Genomic DNA, 19658 nt, shown 5'->3' with positions numbered 1-19658 from the left:
TATTGATGATTTCTTGTTCTTATCAGACTCAAATCCAGGTCTCTTCAACCCAAAGTCAGAGCTCATAAACATTTCTCTTCACTAGCTGCCTCAACCATTTATCAGCATAAATAATGGGCACTTTGGAAACATTTTTTGACCTGGGAACAGACCAGCTGAAGCTTTTAAAACCAGCATAAAGGTCTCTTTTGCTCCCCCCGTTTTGACCAAGAAGAGCTTTGGGGGATGTCAAGCAGAGAGTGAGCCTTGTTATTAAAAGTAAGTTCTTTTCTAAAGACATTTACAAATGTGACCAGAAACCAAAGAGAAAATCTATATCAGATCTTATAATATTTGACAGTACGTTTCAATACATCTTCTCAGTCAGAGAGACTCAGAAAGGTAGAATTAAATAAATCAAACTCAGTATAGTTTCAAATATCATATTTTAAGTAGGTAAAAATCTGTCATTTTAACAGATCATGCAAACAGGAACACGAAGAGACAAAATACCAGCTTGTACACACACCCCACTTTGCTACATATATGACAGTTTGGCAGTAAGTTTTAAAATATAAATCACAACCAGATTGCGATGTAAACCCCAAGGAAAACCGGATGTTCCCATGCCTTTGCTAGTTCTTACTGAAGAAGTGTGACTACAAAAGAACATGATGACTTCTCTTCAACAAACATGGCAGAACTCACAGAGAAAATGCACATGAGGGCTTCAAAGTATCACCTTTTATGGCCTCAGGCAAATTCTATGTCAGCCGTTCCTTCTCTCAACACATCCTTTTCAGAATTGCCACCACTTTCGGGAATAGTGTGTGTGTGTGTGTGTGTGTGTGTGTGTGTGCGCGCGCACGCGCGTGTGTTGTATACTTAAAGGATAAATTTTTGCCTGTTGGAGGAAACGTGTGACAACGAGCTGGAACCCCACCAGGTTTTCATTCTAGCTATGTGATGTTTGGCACTTATTCCGCCTTGCCACACCTCACTTTGCTCCTCTAGTAACAGCATCCTCCTGCTGTGGAGTGTCATGGAGCTTCAACGAGATAAACACGACCCAGCTTTCAAGAAACATGGCTTTCTTCTCCCCATTCCCATTTTTGTTTGTTTTTGTCGTGCAACCATTAAAAAAATACCCTTTTTCTCTTTCTTTTGAGAGCAGCTTTTATCATTATTTTGTTACTAGTCAAAGGAATTCAGGGTTGAAAACAATGAACGAACAAGCTGCATAATTTCCTACCAACTCTAAAATATGCGTGGATGAGAAATAATAAAGCAGAATTTCCAACATGGTTCAGACACTGGTTCTGGAGAAAGCTGTAGGAGGGGCTCAGAGGAGAGGTGTTCTGAGAAGTGACAGTCAAGATGGAATCGCTGTCATGCCTATCAAGGTGACCCCTGGAAGGGGACAGCGTCTATCTGCATATGTAAGGTCTCTGCACCGTCCTATAACTCCATTCCAGGAAGGCTTGAGAGTTCCATCTAATTCAGCAGTAAAACTCTCCCCACGTGTCCCTTCAGTTTCCAATTAATCCCAGTCTGCAAGCTTGAATTACAACGAGAGTCTGAGGCTCCCACATTTCCTGAGGAGCAGGAGAACTCATCCAGATCTGATTCTCTTGAAATATCCTGCTCTCTATTCAGAGTACAATCTCTCTGCTGACCACCGCCATCTGCTGTTCTACCAATGGTGCCTAAGAACTCTCCAAGTTATCTGGTCCTTAAGACTATTCTTCCGACTCCAGAAAGCCCAGGTGCCCGGCAACTCATAGGCCTTCATCCTCCATTTTCTTCAGGAACATCCTAAGTGTCACTTTAGTTGCATCCCCTTGTTCCTTCCCTTAGGAGCGAATGTGCAGAATTTTCTTGAATGTCTTCTTGAAGTTTTCGTTGCACAAGGGGTAGATGAGGGGGTTCAGTGTGGAGTTGATATAGCCCAGCCAGATGGTGAACATGTGCACACGCTCATTGCAACAGTTCTTGCAGAAGGCAATGACCATGAAGAAGATGAAGTAAGGAATCCAGCAAAGAATGAAGGCCGCCATAATAAAACCCAATTGCTTGGCCGCCTTCCGTTCTCGGTTCATGTGCAGGCCAGACACATACTGTCTTGAATGTGAGCGGAGCCTCTTCCAAGTGAACTTGATGTAATCCAGGCCTGTGCTAGACCCACTTCTAGGTTTACCTTTCCCTGATGCTGACTCTGTGGGGGTGTCTGAGTCTGTCCGGGAGAAGGACTGGCTATCACCTAGGATCTGATCCTCTGACATTTCATTAGCCACATGCATGTTCAGGCTCTGCTCATCCATCCCGACTGGGCTCTGGCTCTGGTCGATAGCTATGAAACTCCTGCCACTCCCCTCTGCCTCAGTCTGCATTTGCACAATGTTAAGTGGAAAGCACTGGAGTTTGTCCACTTCTCTGTCCTCCTCTTGGCTGAAGACACCTGGAGATTTCGTCTCGTCTGGGTCTTGGGATGGTGGCTTCAAGACAGGCTCACCACTGGCATCCTTTGACTTCCTTTTCAGAACTTCCCAGGGAGACTCCTTCCCTGGTTTCTTGGCGCCTGCCTTGGGGTTCTCTGGCTTCAGCTTAATTTCAGAGAAGGAAGGGAGGGATCCATTGATGAGCTCTCGGTGCTGACAGTGCTGCCGAACGGCCTTGTAGATCTTGGCGTAGAACCAGAGCATGAGCAAGGTAGGCAGATAGAAGTTGATGATGGCAGTCATGATCTTGAACCAGGTGACATCATAGAAGTCTGTCTCACACCTGTCATCCCGGTGTCCTGAGGACTGTGACATAAAGTGATGCCATCCCAGAATAGGAATAATCCACAGGAAGGAGAGAAACCAGGCCCCCAAGATGGTGGCTGATGCTCTGGTCTTGGTACGATACTTCAGGTATCTGAGGGGCTGCTGGACAGAGCGATAGCGATCAATGCACAAGATGAAGACGCTGAAAATGGATGCTGTGCTGGCCACGTAGTCCATAGAGAGCCAAAAGAGGCAGAGAGGCTGGCCCAGGGACCACCTGGACATGAGGAGGTAGAGGATGTTCATGGGCATGACGACAGCTCCCACGATCAAGTCTGCCACAGACAGGCTGACAATGTACAGGTTCCCCACGGTGTGGAGCTTCCGCTCACTCCGCACAGCATAGAGGACCAGCAGGTTGAGTCCCACTGTGACCAAGGAGATGGCACTCAGGACCACCACCAGTGGCATCAGTTGGGGGCTGGCTATGGTGGTCTTGTTCCCCTCGCACATCTTGTCTTCGAAGCTGCAGGAAGAATTGGGAAGGGTCATTGGCACGAGAACAGCCTCCAGCTGGGGCTCCCTCCCTGGGAAGAAAGACACAAAGATTAAGATCAGAGCCTTGGAGATCAGTAGAGTCAGTTGGTATCATCAAGTTGACCTAACTGGGGTTGTATGCCATTCAGGGCAGTAGATACTGCTGTTACCTACGGTCTATATCCCCTTCTTCCTTAGTCATTCATTTCTTCACCCATTCAATGACCATTTAGTGAAATCCTGGCATTGTTCTGGGCACTGGGAACATAGTAGTGAACAAAAAAATTTCTGCCCTCATAGAGTTTACATTCTAGTGAGGGAGCTGGCAAAAGCAAGACAAAGTTTGTGCAAGTCCCATGTTGCATGTGTTCTGGGAAGGTGGGCTGCATTATGAGTGGTCTATGCTGGATATGGCACTCTAGTTTGAAGAAAACTGAGAAGCGCTAACAAAGTGTAAATCTCTCTTAAAATTGAGCAAAAACAAACTGCTTCCATATTAAGACAAAGCCAGATAAATTCTTGAGAAGAAAACTAAATTTGTATGATTTTTTTTTAAGATAAAAAGCAAGACCTTAAGACATTTGATCCTTGTGGGAGGAACCTTTGAGTTACTTTATCAGAAAAGCATCATGGGGGTAGCACTGATTTTGTCCCAGCTCTGCCACTGATATCCTGAGTGATCTCTCAGCCTGCATTTTCTCATGGGTCAAACGTGAAAGGTGGCGCAGGTGATCCCTAAAGCCTTTCCCAGGCATCCTGTTTAGAGTCTTGCTTTGGGTATTTTTCCATATTCTCCTCCAGCTCTGAACTGCCCATCAGAGCAACCCTTCAGCTTCTTCGAGTGTTCCTCCTCGAAGGTGATGCTTCTCCTCTTGTGACCCAGTCTCGCTCTCTGCTCCTGTCACTCTCCACTGTCTGCCTCAGAGCCTTCCCTACTCACCCCCGTCAGCCCCGGCCATCAGCTCTGTGAGGATAATAGCCCCCAGTTCTACAGCTTCAGCCTGTCTCTTTCTCCACTTCCACACCTCAAACCAGGACCTCCAGCTTCACCTGCAGCCCTGATCCAGCTCACTCCCCTTGGAATAGCCCGCGGCCACCCCAGGAAGGCGCAAAGAGGCTACGGAAGTTCATCTCAGGTTTAATTTTGATTTTGTTTGGGAGAAAGCAGGAAACAGTTCCCCCAGACACTCCCACCGGCTGGTATTCTCAAGGTAGCTCCAACCACCCTCTGCTACAGATGTGTCTCGTTTCTCTTTTTCCCTTGTTGCCTTGAGGGAAGTTCTCTTTTCTTATTTCTCTCTTTGCCTCATTGTGCACAGAGAGGGACCGAGAGTCTCTTTTCACTGTGCATATACTATTTGTCATTCAACAATGTGACAGAAAATGATTTTTTAATATAAAAATCATTGATTTTTTTCTTTTTTGACTAAAAAGAAAAACTGTGATGATTGAGTTGAGATCACTGAACTAAAAATTACTGTCCCATATTAAGTGTCTCAGGGTGAGATCTACTCAGGTCTGCAGCTTACTTTGAAATGAATCAAAAAACAAGTTGGATGGATAGTTGGTTAGAAGAAGGGATAAAGGAACAGACATATAATAAAGTAGAAAGAACAAAATGTTAATTTATAACCTAGGTGGTAGATTTATAGGCGTTCGCCGTACAATGCTTCCAACTTTTCTATTTCATCAATAATTTTCATAGGAAAATGCTGGGGAAATTAACATAGCATATATACATTTATCTTCCTCACCTATCACTGTAAGCTTGACTTTTTGTCACATGTTCTCCTTTGTAGCTTGGACATGTTAGTCTGCATAAACATACAAGCAAAAGATCAATACATATTTGTTAAATGGATGAGTGAGTGAGTGAGTGAGTGAGTGAGTGAGAGGCAGATGCCACGAAGCATCTCAGCTCAGAACTTACTCATTCAATAGATATTTACTGGTGAAAGGTTCCCTTCAGCTCAGGGATCTGCTTCAGGAGCAAGAGAATCCATTTTTGTCCTCTGAAGCCATGGGATTCCAGGATTCCTGGAAAGGCAACTGCAGCACTCGCCTGCTGCATGAAGACCCATCTTGGCCCCTGCCTTCCCTGAGGACTGCCAGCTGGGGGGCAGGGCGTCAGGGAAAGAAGAAGAAGCCTGAAGGAACCATGAAAAGTGGGCCTCACAGGCTGGGCGCCCAAAAGGGCAGCAGGAGCAGCCACATCAACGGTGATCTCATGTCCCACTCAGGACTGGCTATGTAATTTGCGGGGCCCAGCGCAAAATTAAGAATTAAACAATTATTAAGAATTTCGAGATGGCAACAGCAGAACATGACACTGAAACACAGGCCCTCCTGAGCACAGGGCCTGTGTGGCTGCCACCACCACAGGCCCATCTGCCATTTCTAGTCTCTGGTCCTCTTACCCAATCCCGAACACGCCCCAGCTGGTGAGATAACTAATGCAAGGCACTCCCCCCTCCCTCAGGGATCTGCATTTTGAAACGCAGATGGTTGAATGGTTTTCTCTCTATAAATGCCAAAGGGACGTCGAGCTGAGTGTGCAAATTACCTGGGGACAGGGATCCTCACTGCACCTCATGCTACACAGGAGGCCATGCTCCCTTCAGGCTGCCCAGACCCCAGCAGGTTCTGAGGTGGTCTCTCTGGGATCAAGGCCAAGACTAGAGAGATGGTGCAGGAGATGGGTGTGCTCTGAGAAGAGACAAGGGAAGCTAGAGGAGGCACTTCGGACAGGGCAATTGGAGAAGAAAGGCGGGCACCTGTAGATTCTTTATAGCGTTGTGTCCCTAGAGAAGCAGGTGATGGAAGGAGGGGGTTCTCACCCCAGCTCTGCCACTTGATGGGCCGTGCGGAGCTTGGGTAAACAGCCACGCCTCCAATTTCCTTACCTGTAAAGTAAGGAACACATCATTACCTCCCTCCCGGGGCTGTCGGGAGGGTCAGTTGAGGCAGCAGGGTGGGAAAGCTCTGCTAATCCCCAGGTAACGACAACCGGGTGACAAGCAGAAATGAACCCCTTTTCTCGAAGAGGCTCATGTGCACAAGCAAGTCATCATTTTTGAATTAAGGCAATGGCTCCATTCCAAAACCATTAGCTGCAGCAGGATTTTTTCCAGAGTGATTACAAATAGTCTAATCCAATCAGGCCCATGTGCCAGCAAGTAAACAAAAGTAGTCAACGTTCCTTCCATATCCTGGGAATGCTGACTGGAGCAGCCACAACGGTAAGGGGCCGAGCCCTGGGCTTTTCAGATATCGGTTATTAAATGCCTACCACAAGCCTAGAGGGAGGACTTGTGATGATCCCCAAGGTAGAGATGAGGAAATGGTCAGCTCAGGTTCAGAGAGGTGAAGCAACCAACTCACGGTCACACAGCTAGGAAGAGACTGGCGAAGTAAAGATGCAAACCTGAGTCTATCTGTTTCGCAACCTTTGCTCTATTGACATTTTGAACTGGACAATTCTTTGTTGTGAAGGACTGTCCTGTGCACTGTTGGCTGTCTAGCAGCATCCCTGGCATCCCTGGCCTCTGCTTGCTAGGTGCCAGTAGCCTCCTCCCCCTCTTCCCAGTAGTGACAACTAAAAATATCTCTAGACGTTGCCAGATATCCACTGGGAGGCAAAATGATCCTTAGTTGAGAACTACAGGTCTAACTGAAGAATAAACACCTTGAACTGCCAAAGAATACAACTTTCTGCTCAAGGTAAAAAAAGACTTTCTAAAATTGATGTTATCAAACAATGCAATGAATTGCCTTGATAGATAGTAAGTTCCCCATCATGGGAGGTATGCAAGGAGAGGTGGCCTGAATCTGATTCCAAATTAGAAATATTCCTTCTTTCTCAGGGGCATTTATTTACCTAAATAAACTTGCAGACCTTGGTTTTAGGTAAAAGAGACCAATAGGCAGGGATGTCTGCTAATAGGAAGGGGAGGCAAGAGGAATTGGTGGGTTTGGAGAGATGCTACACTTTAAATGAGGCTCCCAGTGGCCTTACCTTCCCCACTTCCCATCCCATTTCAGCAATGCTGATCCACAGAAGGCTCAGAGCTCACTTGGATGGAAGAATTGGGCGGTGGTTAAAAACCCAAGCTTTGTAAACCAGTTAACCTCTCCTCTAATCCTGCTTCTGCCCTAATTAGCTGGGCAAGGTATTTCACTGCACCAAGTCTTGGTTTTCCTCACTCCTCAAATGGGAGGAAAGCACCTCGTACAGTGCCTGACATAGGAAGTGCTCAATTAATAGCAGCTGTTGTATTTTCTTCCATTTCTGGGTGAATAACACAACAATCCCACAGCCTGTCCAGTCTGCCTCAGAGGAATCATCCTTGACCTCCTTGTTTTTCACTGTGGCAGAAACTGCTCATAGTCTTCCAGTATCAGTTCTCCTCTATTTAGGAATAGACCTCTATTTTTCTAGCTGAGTACATGGCTGCCTAGAATAGACATTATATTTTCCAGGCTCCTTTGTAGCTGTATATGGCCATGTGACTAAGTTCCAATAAAATGGAAATGGAAATGGAGTTTGCTACTTCCAGAAAGCAGCCCTAAAGGGAGGATGTGTTCTTTTCTTTGGCCTTGATTCTTCCAGCTGGCTGGAATGGTGATAGGATGAACAGGGCTTAAGCAGCCTTCTTGGGACCATGAGGAACAGCCACAAAATGAGAACAGTGAAGCAGCAATTTGGATGGAGTTGAGATCTCTGATGACTGCAGAGCTGCCAAACCAGTCAGGGCTCTCCCCCTCTGGGATAGTTTAGGTTTTCTATCACACACAGCCAAACTGAAACCTAACTGGTACACTGCCCCTGACTTCAAGGAGTTTGTCAATTAACATGAGAATAAAGACAAAAGGTAAAGGAACAGCACCAAAAAGTAAAAAATTCTAGAATGTAACTGGGACAAATATGATGACTGAGGTAGGATCAAAGCAGGTGACAGGACAGAGGAGAGAGGAACAGCCTCTCTCAAGGTGGAGTGCAGATGTCAAGAAGAACAGAGAAGGAGTGATGTGTGAGCTGGGCTTCGAAGGATGAGTAGAAGTTCACCAGGAGGAAGGAAGAGGAATTTAAGGATGAAGAAAAGAAAGAATAAAAGTACAGAGCTGAGTTTGAGGCATTAGGAGGGAATCGTTGGAATGATGAGTCCAGGAAGGCATCAGGGGACAAGGAGTAAGAAAGCTCTTTTACACCTCTATGCTTTTGCTTGTGCTGTTTCCCCTGCATGGAGCACCATTCGCGTTGAAGCTCTTAGTTGCTCCCCCTTCTGTGTCTCCACGATGCTTCTAACTCCCTTGACATCACCTAGCTTATCATCCTTTCTTCAGGTGATTGTTCCTAACTAAACAGGGAGCAACTCTAGGGCATGGAAAGTGTCCACTATTTCTGTTTCTGATGTGAGACACCCATGACCATCAGGGAGACACCCCCTCCTTCATGGCAGGGCCCACACCTTTTCATTCACTTCCATTCTCCCATGCTGGCACATGAGGGATGCTCAACAGATGTTTGTTGGATGGGCTCTGAAAAGCGAGACACAAAAAGCGAGAAGGGCAGCAGGAGACACAGGAAGAAGGATCTAACTGCAGAAGGCGTGAGCTTATTTTTCACAAAGATGTCTAAACCAACAAAAATTGGAGGTAAGACTTATGCTATTGATGAATATTGATAACCTTCACTTAACTTTTCTACTTTTTCCTGGAAACTTTATTGTTGGAAATTTCTCTCATGGTAATCCAAATCATAAATACAGATTTATACACAAGGATGCTTATTGCAACATCATTTATGATAGGCAATAAAAGGAAAGAAACCTAACATCTGGGAACTAAATATATGATGGGACAGCTACAGAATAGAGTACCATGCAGTCACCAATAATCACATTTACGGAGCACCATTAGTAATATGGAAAAATGCTTACAATGAAATTAAATTTACAACAGATGTTGTTTATCCAGAATGATGTCAATTCTGTTATCAGGTTTAGCATAAGGGTGAGTCTCCATTATGTTATATTAACAGTGGTTTCCTCTGGGTGGTGGGTGATGTTTATTATCTTTGGCATTTCCCAAGATAATCAACGAGGAGAGCATCTTAGTTTTATAACAGGGAAAAATAAGAACTAACTGCATTCATTTTTAAAAACAAAATAAAACAGATTTCTTCCATTGGAAAAAATTTTTTTAAGGAAAGGTCTTCCACATTCTTAGCACATCTTTTATTTTCTTTAGTGAGAAGTGAGAGTTTGGGATTCCTTTCTTGATACATTCCAAACTGCCTCACCCACCACTGCTCATTCCAAACCGCTCCACCCTCCGAGAATCATTTGCATTAGACGCTTGTTTTAGTCAAGTACGTCTGAACATTGGTTTCTTTGCTCTAGTTCTGAGGGTGAGGTGCCATGCATGAAAGTACCCCAAGTATTGCATTTTCTCGTTGAGTCTGGCCAAGGCATAATTTCCATAAAACACCCAGGCTTATCAGTGCCACTGGCTGTGGTGCAGAGAGCAGACTGCAAATAGCAAAATCGCATTATAAACCCAGTGCTACCGAACATGCCTGACTTTGAATGTAGGGCAGTGCCGGGTGAAGAGTTAGCCTCTGGGTAAGATGCAAGAGGTAGATGACCTTGTGGGAAGAGAGGGGCCCCGAGGATTTTTCTGGGAGTGGAGGTACACATTCAAATGTCTACAGAGTCAGGAAGGGAGAATTAATAAGAACAGGGGACTGTGTGTCGAGCAAAAGGGAGTGGTGGGGACTGGGGCAACCTGAGATTATATTCTGTCTGAAGAGGGCAGCTCTTGCTTAGACACCACCAACCACTGTAGGTCCGGATCTGCCTATTTTTTAAGTGAAGCATAAAAGCTGGATTTTTTCATGGAAACTTTTAATTTTAAATGTCACTTATTTAGTTGTTTTATTTGTTTTCTTGAACACTTGATCACAGGTCAAGCAAAAACAAATTTTGAGGACATGACCTGTGAGCTCCGAGTTAAAAACGTCAGGTTAGTTCATAGGGAATCCGGAGTGCTGAATACAAGGTAACCACCCTGGAATAGAATAGTTTTGGGGTATCTGCCCAGCTCACAAGCCTCCTTCTTGGAGAACCATCATCCAGCTAGGGGTAGAAACTGGCAGCCAAATTTATACCATGTAAACCTGATCCCTAGTCATGTGATTGGACTGGAGGATGTCATCTGACCCAGAAGGGCTAAGTCCCATTCTCTCTTCTGGAAAACTGAAATGGGGGTTGTGCAGCCAAGACAGTCTGTTGGTCTCATGAATTGAAGTGACAAGAAGAGGGGGGCGTGGCTGCCATTGAGGGGCGGTGTTGCTCATTATGCAGGCACACTGAAGTAGAGGAAGGAATGTAACAAGGCAGGGGACAAATGCCATGACCTGTGCTGGGATAACTGATGTCTCCATGTCCAAAGATGAATCTAGACCTTTCCCCCTCACAGCATACACAAAAATCAACTCAAAATTGACGATAGTCCTAAACGTAACAGCTAAATGTCTTAAAACGATCAGAGGAAATCATAGGAGAAAAGCTTTGAGCTCTTGAGTTAGCTGAAGATTTCTCAGATACAACGCCAACGGTACAACTCATAAAGGAGAAAATTAAGTTGGACTTTGTCAAGTTTTAAACTCCTGTGTTTCAAAAGGCACCACTAAGAAAGTCAGAAGCTACAGAATGGGAGAAAATATTTGTACCTCATACATCTGTCGGATCATATGTCTGATATGTCCAGAACATATAAAGAACTCTTCCAACTCAGTAGTAATAAGACGTATGACCCAATTTAAACACAGGCAAAGGATCTGAATAGATGTTTCACCAAAGAAGGTACAGGAATGGCTCAGAAGCTCATGAAAAGATGTTCAACATCATTAGTCATCAGGAAAATGCAAATCAAAAACAAAGTGAGATACCACTTCACACCCACTGGATGACTATATTTTTAAGAGACAGACAATAATAAGCATTGATGAGAATGTTGAGAAATTAGGACTCTCCTATACTGCTGGTGGGAATGTAAAATGGTGCAGCCACTGTAGAAAAATTTGGCAGTTCCTCAAACAGTTAAATATAGTTACCATAATAACCAGTGATTCAATACCTAGATAGCTACTCAAGAGAAGAGAAGGTATACATCCATGCAAAAATTTGCATGTGAATGTTTCTAGTATTGTTGATAATAGCCAAAACATGGACACAACCCAGATATTCATCAACTGGTGAATGGATAATCAAAATATGGTATATCCATGCCATGGAATATTATTTGTCAATAAAAAACCCCCCAAAGTACCAATGTATGCTATAGCATGGATGAACTGCAAAAACATCATGCAAGTAAAAGAAGCTAGACACAAAAGGCAACACATGGTATGATTCCACTTACAGGAAAAGTCCAGAATAGGAGATCCATAGAGACAGGAAGTGGATTAGTGGTTGTCTGAGACTGGGGGTGGAAACAAGAAGGAGTCTTTGGAAGTGATAGCAATGTCCTAAAATTGAATTCTGATGATGATTATACAACTCTGGACATTTACTAACAATAATTGAATTGTATGATTTACTCAGAATGGGTGAATTTTGTGATATGTAGATTATATCTCAAAAAAGTTGATTAAAAAGAAATTCAGTGGTCCAAGCAGGAGGCTGTCTAGGTTTCCAGACTTCTGTCTGTTTCAAAAACCTGTTTTGGTACACTAGTATTGCTCCCTAAAATACTCACCAGGCACTGGGATTTTTTATAGAGGAAATAAAAGAGTATTAGGCAAATAAGAATGAAACTAAGGGTAGATCCTAAAATGCCACTGGAGTTGGGTCACAATTTTGTCTCTGAGCTTCCCAGGAGCCAGATCAAAGAGGAAAACAGGATCAATTACAAGATTCTAGTGTCGTTTGAATAAAAGCAAAATAGTCACTTTGCAGAAAGACAGCTTTAGCTGGAACTAAGTTTTAGATAAAATGGTTTCTTGTAGAAGGGGCACAGTGAGATGTTACAAATAACTTCTTCATCCTTAGCAGCAGAAGAGTGGACATGACATAGCTACATCAACTCTTCCCTCCTGTGCCTCCATGATCCTCTCTCATTTTATAATTTGGCTTAAGAGTTTGGGAGGTTGGAGCGCCTGGGTGGCTCAGTCGTTAAGCGTCTGTCTTTGGCTCAGGTCATGATCCCAGCGTTCTGGGATTGAGCCCCGCATCAGGCTCCCTGCTCAGCGGGAAGCCTGCTTCTCCCTCTCCCACTCCCCCTGCTTGTGTTCCCTCTCTCACTGGTTGTCTCTCTCTTTCTCTCTGTCAAATGAATAAATAAAATCTTAAAAAAAAAAAGAGTTTGGGGGGTTGGACTTGTTTATCTGCTCTTCCCAAGCCCCACTCCTGGTGTGACAGGCTGGGATTTTGAAATTAGGCCACAAATGGGGAGCTGAAGGATAATTATCACTAAATGGCAAACAAAAGAAGTATAAAAAGCCCAGCTCCATTCTCTCTTACCTTCTGACATTGAAAGCAATGAATAAGAAGAAAAGTAGTATTTCAAAGGCTTCCTACATACCAGCATTGGGCTGGGAGGGTTTCCATGTTGCTTCATTGAATCCTCACAGTGCCAGTTATGATAAAGGAATCATTTTTTGCCCCCATTTTAATGATGTGGAAACAGAGATTTTTGGAGTTGATCCAAAGCCCAGCACTAAGGTCCAAAGATGACTGAAGAACAAGTCCCTTAACGGCCCAAGTGACACCCACCTTCTAGGCTATTTGAATGAGCTTCAGACCCCCTGCCCTAACCCACCCACCTTTTCACTATAGTAAGAAAGAGAGAGAAGTAAATACAGGTTTTAAATAAAGATTTCACGGCATTGGAACTAAAAACATCTATGCTAACATTAGACAAGGACAGTGTACACAACACCAGACCCAGCATACACACACGTATCATTTCAGGACACAATGAATAATGTTTTATTTTTGTTCCAAATCCCCAGAGATTAAGCCTTGAGAAAGGCACTTTCAAAGACCAAAGTTACCCAGGCTGTTTTCTTCTTGAGAAAAAAAGAATTGTGTATGATATTGAAGGAAACAAAAGAGCTGGTAGAAGAGAAAGGAGAGGCAGATGAGATGTTTACAAGAGGTAGCTCCTAGGTAATTGGGAGTTTCTTTAACGTCTGTCTCCTTCAGTCAAGGGACCCCCTGCCTGACTGTGCAGCAGCCATCCCAGCACCACACCTGGGGCTCCTCAGCGCCACCTGCTGGCCAAGCCCCCTCCTGGTACTGGGGCAAGGTTTGTCTCTAGACTGAGGTATATGCGGACAGGAGCATAGGTAAGAGTGAATCGGTCTGGCAGCTCGTTCCATTCTCCTATGCATTCATTTACCCATCCATCCATCCATCCATCCATCCACCCATCCACCCATCCATCCATCCCCTCCTCCTTCCACTGATCAATCCATTCAAAAACTCCTTATTGAGCCATCAGGCACAGATGCTACGCTAGGTGAAAGGTAGACACAATCCCAGTGCTCATGGAACTCATGGCCTATACTAGTGGTTCTCAACCTTGGCTACCTGGAGACCTTTTAAAACATACTGAGACATCTGTTTCAGGGAAGACTGAGTAAGGGTACTTTTCCCTATTTTTCTGCTAAGTATAGTAAAAAAAAAAAACCAAAACAAAACAAAAGAAAACCCTGAATATTATATTTAAAACAAACATAAGACAACTCCAAAAGGTGGAGAGGCAAAGGCAGACCAGCTAGGAATCCCAGGACCCAGAGAATGACACAGTGATGAATTGCCTAGGTTTTTGTTTGGCCATATGTATCTGGAGACTTTGAGCTACAAAGGTTGGCAGCTCAGAAATGCCAATGGGCTCAGACAAAAAAATAAATAAATAAAAAGCCCCAACAAAAGCCTACTGTGTCTAGCCAAAGGACCAGGAAAGGGGCAGCCTAGCAAAATAGAAAACTTGTAGACTAAAACTGGTCTACCTGCAGCCAAATGCCACCAAAAACACTAGAGCCCCATTCCGATCCTGGCCAGCAGAGGCGGAGTGGAGCCAAGATTTCCACCCTCACCAGGCTACAAGGTGACCCAACCCTCCTGCTGGGCAGGTGTCCCTAAGGCCCCTAATAAGAACTTTCATCCTCATCGGGTAAAGAGAAGCCCTGCACTCCACCCCCCCCCCCCCCAGAGAGTGGAGGCCACATGGGGAACAGTAATGAGGCACCTCCACCCTTCCCAGCCAGGGAGTTATTCCTGGAGGCCTGGTAGGGAGCCAGAACTTGTCCCAGCTCATGAGTAATGAAGACCCCTCCCCCTTCAGGTGTCACAGAAGCTGAGCTGAGAACCGGAACTTCTACCCCCACCTGGAAGTAATGAAGCAGTAATGAAGCACATCCTCCTCCCACTGCCTCCTGCTTCCCCTGCCAGAGCAGTGTCTAATAACACCAGATAAAACAGAAGAATTCAATTTGATCCAGAGTCTCAAATGCCCACCTAAAACGCCCACATTTTAGTCAAAAATCATTCCTCGTATGAAAAACTGGGAAGAGCTCCTACAGAATTTTTCTTAAAGCAATCAATAGATACCAATGCCAAGATGACAGGGATGCTAAGATGACCTGACAAGCACCTTAAAGTAACCATCATAAAAATGTTTCAATGTGCAAATGGGAACATGCTTCAACAAATGAAAAAATAGAAAGTCTGGGCAAAGAAACAGAAGAAAAAAGAAGAACCAAATGGAAATTTTAGAACCAAAAAATCTGGTGACTAAAATAAAAACTCAATGGTTGGGTTCAACATCAAGATGGAGGGAACAGAGGAAAGAATAAGTGAATTGGAAGACAGGACAGTAGAAATTACCCAAACTGAACATCAGAAGGAAAATAGACTGGAAGCTAAAAAAAATAAATAAATAAAAAAGACAGAGTCCCAGAGATCTGTGGGACAATATAAGAAAAGTGTCGACACTCATGTAGGCATGGTGCTAGAAGTTGACAAGAAGGAGCGTGTGGATGAAAAGGTACTTGAAGAAAACTCCCTCAATTTGGTAAGAGACATAAACCTTCATCAAGAAGCTGAGTGAGCCTCAAACAGGATAACGTCCTCTCAAAACCCACACCCCAGGACACATAATAATTAAACTTTGGAAAGCTAAAGAAAAAAAATCTTGAAAGCAGCCAGAGTAAAACACCTTACTATAACGAGAATGGCAGTAGATTTCTCATCAGAAAATGTGGAGATGAGAAGGAAGTGACATAATATTTTCAGAAGCTGAAGGAAAAGAAATGTCAACCCAGAATCTCACATTCGGTGAAAATACCCTTAGGAAATGAAGGGAAATCAATACATTCTCTGAAGAAGAACTTGCACAAGACTTGTATGCTGAAAACTACACAATGCCGATGAAAGAAATAAAAGATCTAAATAAATGGGCAGATACACTGTGTTCACAGGGCAGAAGATTCAGCATAGTAGATGTGTCAACTCTCCCCACACTGATGTACAGATTTAATGCAATTCCGGTTCAAATCTCAACGTGTCTTGTAGATATGGATGAGACCATTCTAAAATTTATATGGAAAGACAAGGGACGAGAATAGCTAAATGATTTTTCAAAAGAAAAATAAAATGGATAAAATGAAATCAGGCTACCTGATTTCAAGACTTACTACATAGCTGCAGTAATCAAGACTGTAGTATTGGTTGAGGGGTAGGCACAGACCAATGGAACAGAATAGAGTACCAAGAAACAGGCCTGCACAAATATGCCCAAGAGATTTTTGACACAAGTACAAAATCAATTTAACTGGGGAAAGGGTGTTTTCAACAGATGGTGCTGGACCAGTTGGACGTCCATAGGCAAAAAACTGAACCTCACTCAGAACCTCATACTTCATAAGAAAATTAACTCAAAACAGCTCACAGACTTAAGCGTAAAAAGTAAAACAATAAAACTTTTAGAAAAACTCAGAGAAAGTCTTCAGGATTCAGGGCTAAGCAAAGCGTTCTTAGACTCGGCACCCTGAGCATGACCCATAAAAAGAAAAATTGATAAATTGGATCTCTCCTCCAGTTGTTTGCCTACTCCCATTATAATCTTTGCTGGATCTATGTGTTTCTTATACCATCATTTCCTTTATATATGTATTTAACAGATTCACTTTTTTAAAGCTCCGGTTTATTTTACTATCATGTATGAGAAGCCAGTCATCTGTTTTTTGTCATCTATAGAAGATTTCCATAAGAATAAATATGATGACAACAATACAAGGTGATTAAATTCTAGCCAGATATTTTGAGGAAGGCTCTTCATTAAAAAACAAAACAAAACATGAGTACTTACAATATAGGTATTAAAGATCTACCAGCACTAAATTGAAACTCTCCTGCAGGTAATCAAAAGAATCGAAAACCAATGTGAGTCAATATTCATCAACGCCACGACTGTTTACAATTTACAGTCACTTCAGGTACCACCTAAAATGTAGTAAGCTTTGTTTTAAATCTCATCACATGCTCATTTTGCTCCCAAATGCCTTTAAGGAAAAGTGCAAACCCTTTAGATGGCTGGCATGATATTTCCTTCATGTTTGACCCACTATACTGCAGTCACAATGAAGTCACTGGCCCCAGACACCTCAAGTTCTTTCAGCCTTTGGGCTCTGTACATGCTGTTTCCTCCTCCTGGAAGAGGATGTGCCTTCAGAGTGGGGACCTCATTTTTGTATACAATTCTCTCCTTCTGGGCCTACTTCAGAGCCTGCCTGCAACAACAAGGTGAGAAGGATGAGAAGGAGAAAGAAGGGGATGGTTGATAAAGAAGATGGGAAGCTGGGTGCCTGGGTGGCTCAGTCACTTAAGCATCCGACTTGATTTCGACTCAGATCATAATTTAAGAGTCTGCACTCAGCAGGGAGGGAGTCTGCTTCTCTCTCTCTCTCTCTCTCTCCCTCCCCCTCTCCCTCTGCCCCTCCCTCTGCTTGTGCACGCTCTCTAAAATCAATCAACCAACCAATAAATCAATCTTTAAAAAGAAGATGGGAAGAAAAGAGGAAGAAGAGAGGAAGGCAGGAAGGAAGGGAGGGAGAGAAAGAAGGAAGGAAGATGATGAACTACGTCTTTTTTTTTAAAGTTTATTTGTTTATTTATTTATTTAAGTCATCTACATCCAACGTGGGGCTCAAACTCATGACCCAAAGATGAAGAGTTGCATGCTTTTCTGACTGAACCAGCCGGGCACCCCTGAATTTCTATTTATCATACAAAACTTATCTTAAAATTTCCTTCCTCTTTGAGGTTTTCCTATATTCTTTGGCCACATCTAAGCACTCCTTCCTCTGGGTTCCCACAGTATTGCTTCCATATCTATTTTTTTTTTAAGATTTATTTATTTATTTGAGAGGGAGAGACAGAATCTCAAGCAGACTCCCTGACTGAGACACCCAGGCATCTCCCATATCTCTACTGAGGTATTTAATGCTCTGTATTCTACTGAATGAATGAATGAATGAATGTATCTTTCATTTAGACTTTGACCCTTACAAGGACAGGAGCAATATGATAGTCACCTATTATTCCAGTACCTAGCCCAGAGGTTCTTAACCATGGCTGCATGTTAGAATCCCATGGGGAGTTTTCAAAAAAAATTCTAGGGGTGCCTGGGTGGCTCAGTCAGTTGAGCGTCTGCCTTCAGCTCAGGTCATGACCCCAGGGTCGTGGGATCGAGCCCTACAATCAGAATCCCTGGTCACTGGGGAGTCTGCTTTTCCCTCTCTCTCTGCCCCTGCTTGTGCTCTCTCTCTTGCTCACTCTTTCTCAAATAAGTAAATAATAAATAAAACTTTTTAAAAAATACTAATGTTTGCCTCCCACCCTCAGACAAGATTCTGATTTTCTTGGTATGGAGTGTGGTCTGATTATCAGGATTTTTGAAAACTCTCCAGATGTAGCCAAGACTGTGAACCATTGCTTAACCCAAAGCTGAATGGTAAGAGGAGCTCAATAAATGATGAATGAGTGAATGGATGAATTCTTTCTTTAACACATCACAGTCCTGACCCAACATGACCATTTTCTGGGTTTCATGTTATGCTAATTCATTAATATATTCAGGAACTATTAATTAAGCAATAATGCGGTACCAGGTGTTATGCTAGGCCACGCTGCTGGAGATGGAAACATGAGTAAGACTCCCACTTCTCACCCTGTTCCAACGTGCCTCTGGGAAAGCTGGGGCTGTGTCCTTGTTTGTCCAAGAACTTTCTGTCCTGCTGGTTAATTGGGCAACACCAACAGCAATCATCTCTCCAGTGACTGACAGCCAACCTTACTCCTGGCTGCTTCCTTCAGCAAATGTAAGGACAGACTCTATAAATGCCCGGAAAGTTCCTGGAGGGTAGGAGTGATCAACAGAGCAAAAAGAGAGTGATCCTGTCTAGAGCTCTCCAAGCACTGCAGAAGTAACAGGGGAGTCTCACAGGTGGCCGACTCAGGGGAGTCTGCCAGGTGAAACCCTGTGCTACTTAAATAAACTTCCTTCTGGGTGTGTATTTACACAAAGAAAATCTAAGGCCTTAGGATATGATTAGGATCTGACCTACCTCACACTTCAGGAGAACTTCCTTCCCAGTTGCTGCCCTCTCATACTTAGAGCTGCTCTAAGATTGGCGCCACAGATTACCGAAAAGCAGAGATAATGACCATTTGTGCCACTGCTGTTCTGGTTTAGACTTTGGTAATATCTCTGCTCAACTGTTTAACAGCTTCAGAACTGGTCATCCTGATTCTGATCTAGGTCCCCTCAGCCCATCCTACACGCACCAGCCAGATAATCTTTCTAAAAACCACACATCCAATCACCTCTTTCTCCTACGGAAAGTCTAATGGCTTGCCATGGCCATCAGGCCACAATAGGATACACAGGATGACCCCCCTATGTATCATCCAAGGGTGACCCAGATGAAACTGGGCTGTCTTGCGTCCAGTCTAACTATGGTACCATATTCAGAAGAAATTCAAGTCCAACATCCAGGAAGAAAACAGAAGGAAAGTAACTTAAACCTTTCCCGAAGACTCTTAAAGAGGCAAAAAAAAAATCCTAAAGCACCTCTTGTCCCACCTATTACTCTACTGGGCCACTTCCTGTGTCAGCTGCTTTCCTGGTGCTTTCTCTTCTTTTCCCATAAATTACTCCAAACAGCACCACAGAAGCCCAGGAGACAAGCATTCAAAAATAGATGCCACTCTGGAAACAAAGGGCCGGGGCCAGGCAGTGGCATGTCAAAACCTTTGACCTCACACAAAGCCTTTTCCATCGGGATGGACCCAATTTCCTGCGTAGCCT

The 19658-nt window shown here is 43.7% G+C and overlaps 1 protein-coding gene across 5 annotated transcripts in view; it reads right to left on the bottom strand.

The window, feature by feature from the left end:
- Positions 1-408: 408 nt before the first annotated feature.
- Positions 409-19658, bottom strand: part of HRH1 (histamine receptor H1) — a 92493-nt gene continuing 73243 nt past the window's right edge. For 2 of the 5 annotated variants that reach the window (XM_044385069.3, XM_057311934.1), the window contains exons 2-3: positions 6056-6184; positions 409-3331 (exon numbers count right to left, since the gene is read on the bottom strand). In XM_044385069.3, coding sequence (XP_044241004.2) covers positions 1833-3296 — 1464 coding nt within the window. In that variant the 5' untranslated portion in view covers positions 3297-3331; positions 6056-6184 and the 3' untranslated portion in view covers positions 409-1832. Of the gene's footprint in view, positions 3332-5035; positions 5099-6055; positions 6185-19658 lie in introns of those variants that run through there. The other 3 variants (XM_048226712.2, XM_026501367.4, XM_057311935.1) reach the window with 2 other exon arrangements.

The sequence above is a fragment of the Ursus arctos genome, unplaced genomic scaffold, assembly GCF_023065955.2.
Source record: "Ursus arctos isolate Adak ecotype North America unplaced genomic scaffold, UrsArc2.0 scaffold_14, whole genome shotgun sequence".
NCBI classification, from domain to species: Eukaryota; Metazoa; Chordata; class Mammalia; order Carnivora; family Ursidae; genus Ursus; species Ursus arctos.
This window is presented reverse-complemented; position numbering and strand designations above follow the sequence as displayed.